Below are 1877 nucleotides of genomic sequence, written 5' to 3' on the forward strand. Positions count from 1 at the left end.
GTTGGAGGATGGGAGGGAGTTGGATGGGATGGAGCTGGAGGATGGGAGGGAGCTGGAGGATGGGAGGGATGAAGGATGGGGAGTTGGAGGATGGGAGGGTGGAGTGAGCTGGAGGATGGAATAAAGCTGGAGGATGGGAGGGAGCTGGATGATGGGGAGGGAGTTGGAGGATGGAGCTGGAGGATGGGAGGATGGGATGGAGTTGGAGGATGGGATGGAGCTGGAGGATGAAAGAATGGGAGGAGTTGGAGGATGGGAGGGATGGAGGATGGGAGGAGTTGGAGGATGGGAGGAGCTGGAGGATGGAGCTGGAGGATGGGAGGGAGTTGGAGGATGGGAGCGGGAGTTGGAGGATGGGAGGGAGTTGGAGGATGGGGGAGTTGGAGCTGGAGGATGGGAGGGAGTTGGAGGATGGGAGGGAGTTGGAGGATGGGAGGGAGTTGGAGGATGGGAGGAGCTGGAGGATGGGAGGATGGGAGGGAGTTGGAGGATGGGATGGAGCTGGAGGATGGGAGGATGGGGTGGAGCTGGAGGATGGGAGGATGGGATGGAGCTGGAGGATGGAAGAATGGGGGAGCTGGAGGATGGGAGGGAGCTAAAGGGATGGGAGGATGGGAGGGAGTTGGAGGATGGGATGGAGTTGGAGGATGGGATGGAGCTGGAGGATGGAAGAATGGGAGGGAGCTGGAGGATGGGAGGGAGCTGGAGGATGGGATGGAGTTGGAGGATGGGAGGGAGCTGGAGGATGGGAGGGAGCTGGAGGATGGGAGGGAGCTGAGGATGGGAGGGAGCTGGAGGATGGAAGGATGGGATAGAGCTGGAGGATGGGGTGGAGCTGGAGTATGGGAGGGGAGCTGGAGGATGGGAGGAGCTGGGATGGGATGGAGCTGGAGGATGGGAGGAGGGAGCTGGAGGATGGGGTGGAGCTGGAGGATGGTATAGAGCTGGAGGATGGGAGGGAGCTGGAGTATGGGATAGAGTTGGAGGATGGGAGGGTGGGAGAGGAGCTGGAGGGTGGGAGGAGCTGGAGGATGGGAGGAGCTGGAGGATGGGATAGAGCTGGAGGATAGGAGGAGCTGAGGATGTGAGGAGCTGGAGGATGAGAGAGAGCTTGAGGTGGGAGGGTGCTGGAGGATGGGAGGGAGCTGGAGGATGGGAGGGAGCTGGAGGATGTGGAGGGAGCTGATGGATGAGGGAGTTGGAGGATGGGAGGGAGTTGGAGGATGGGATAGAGCTGGAGGATGGGATAGAGCTGGAGGATGGGAGGGAGTTAGAGGATAGGAGGGAGTTGGAGGATGGGAGGGAGTTGGAGGATAGGAGCGAGTTGGAGGATGGGAGGGAGTTGGAGGATAGGAGGGAGTTGGAGGATGGGATCAAAGATGAAAGCTTTCATTATTTTCCTCTTATGGAAGAAAGCAGAAATAGTCATTGTGATTGATTAATGTACCTGTAGTGTGTGCTTGTGTACAGGCGGTTGTGTGTGTGTGTGTGTGTGTGTGTGTGTGTGTGTGTGTGTGTGTGTTTGTTGGTGTACTGTGGGTCTATATTTGGTATTGAATAAGCTACGTGGGTATCTGAGAGAAACAGAGAAGAGGCCATACTCCTAAAACATGCCTTTTAAGATATAGTAGCTGTGGAAATGTCACCACTTGAAAGTCTATTACAGTTGAAGTGTCTGGTTCTTATTCTTCCTTTTCAATATTTGTCACATTGAAACGGACAAGGACAAGTCACCGCAGTGGGCATACAGACTGTGTTTGAACGATACCAAACCAGTGTTCTACTGTTCTGTTCTATGGTTCTAAGGTTCTACAGTACTGGGTTCTAGTGTTCCAGTATTCTAGTGTTCTGTTCTATGGTTCTATGGTTCTACAGTA

At 55.0% G+C, this 1877-nt stretch overlaps 1 protein-coding gene across 1 annotated transcript in view; it reads left to right on the plus strand.

Annotated features, from left to right (window-relative positions):
• The first annotated feature begins 842 nt into the window (after positions 1 to 842).
• The window catches only part of LOC115124773 (neuropilin-2-like), a 342903-nt gene continuing 341868 nt past the window's right edge, over positions 843 to 1877 (plus strand). Inside the window, exon 1 of the mRNA XM_065005862.1 lies at positions 843 to 995. Coding sequence (XP_064861934.1) covers positions 843 to 995 — 153 coding nt within the window. The remainder of the gene's footprint in view (positions 996 to 1877) is intronic.

Source organism: Oncorhynchus nerka, linkage group LG3 (genome assembly GCF_034236695.1).
Source record: "Oncorhynchus nerka isolate Pitt River linkage group LG3, Oner_Uvic_2.0, whole genome shotgun sequence".
NCBI classification, from domain to species: Eukaryota; Metazoa; Chordata; class Actinopteri; order Salmoniformes; family Salmonidae; genus Oncorhynchus; species Oncorhynchus nerka.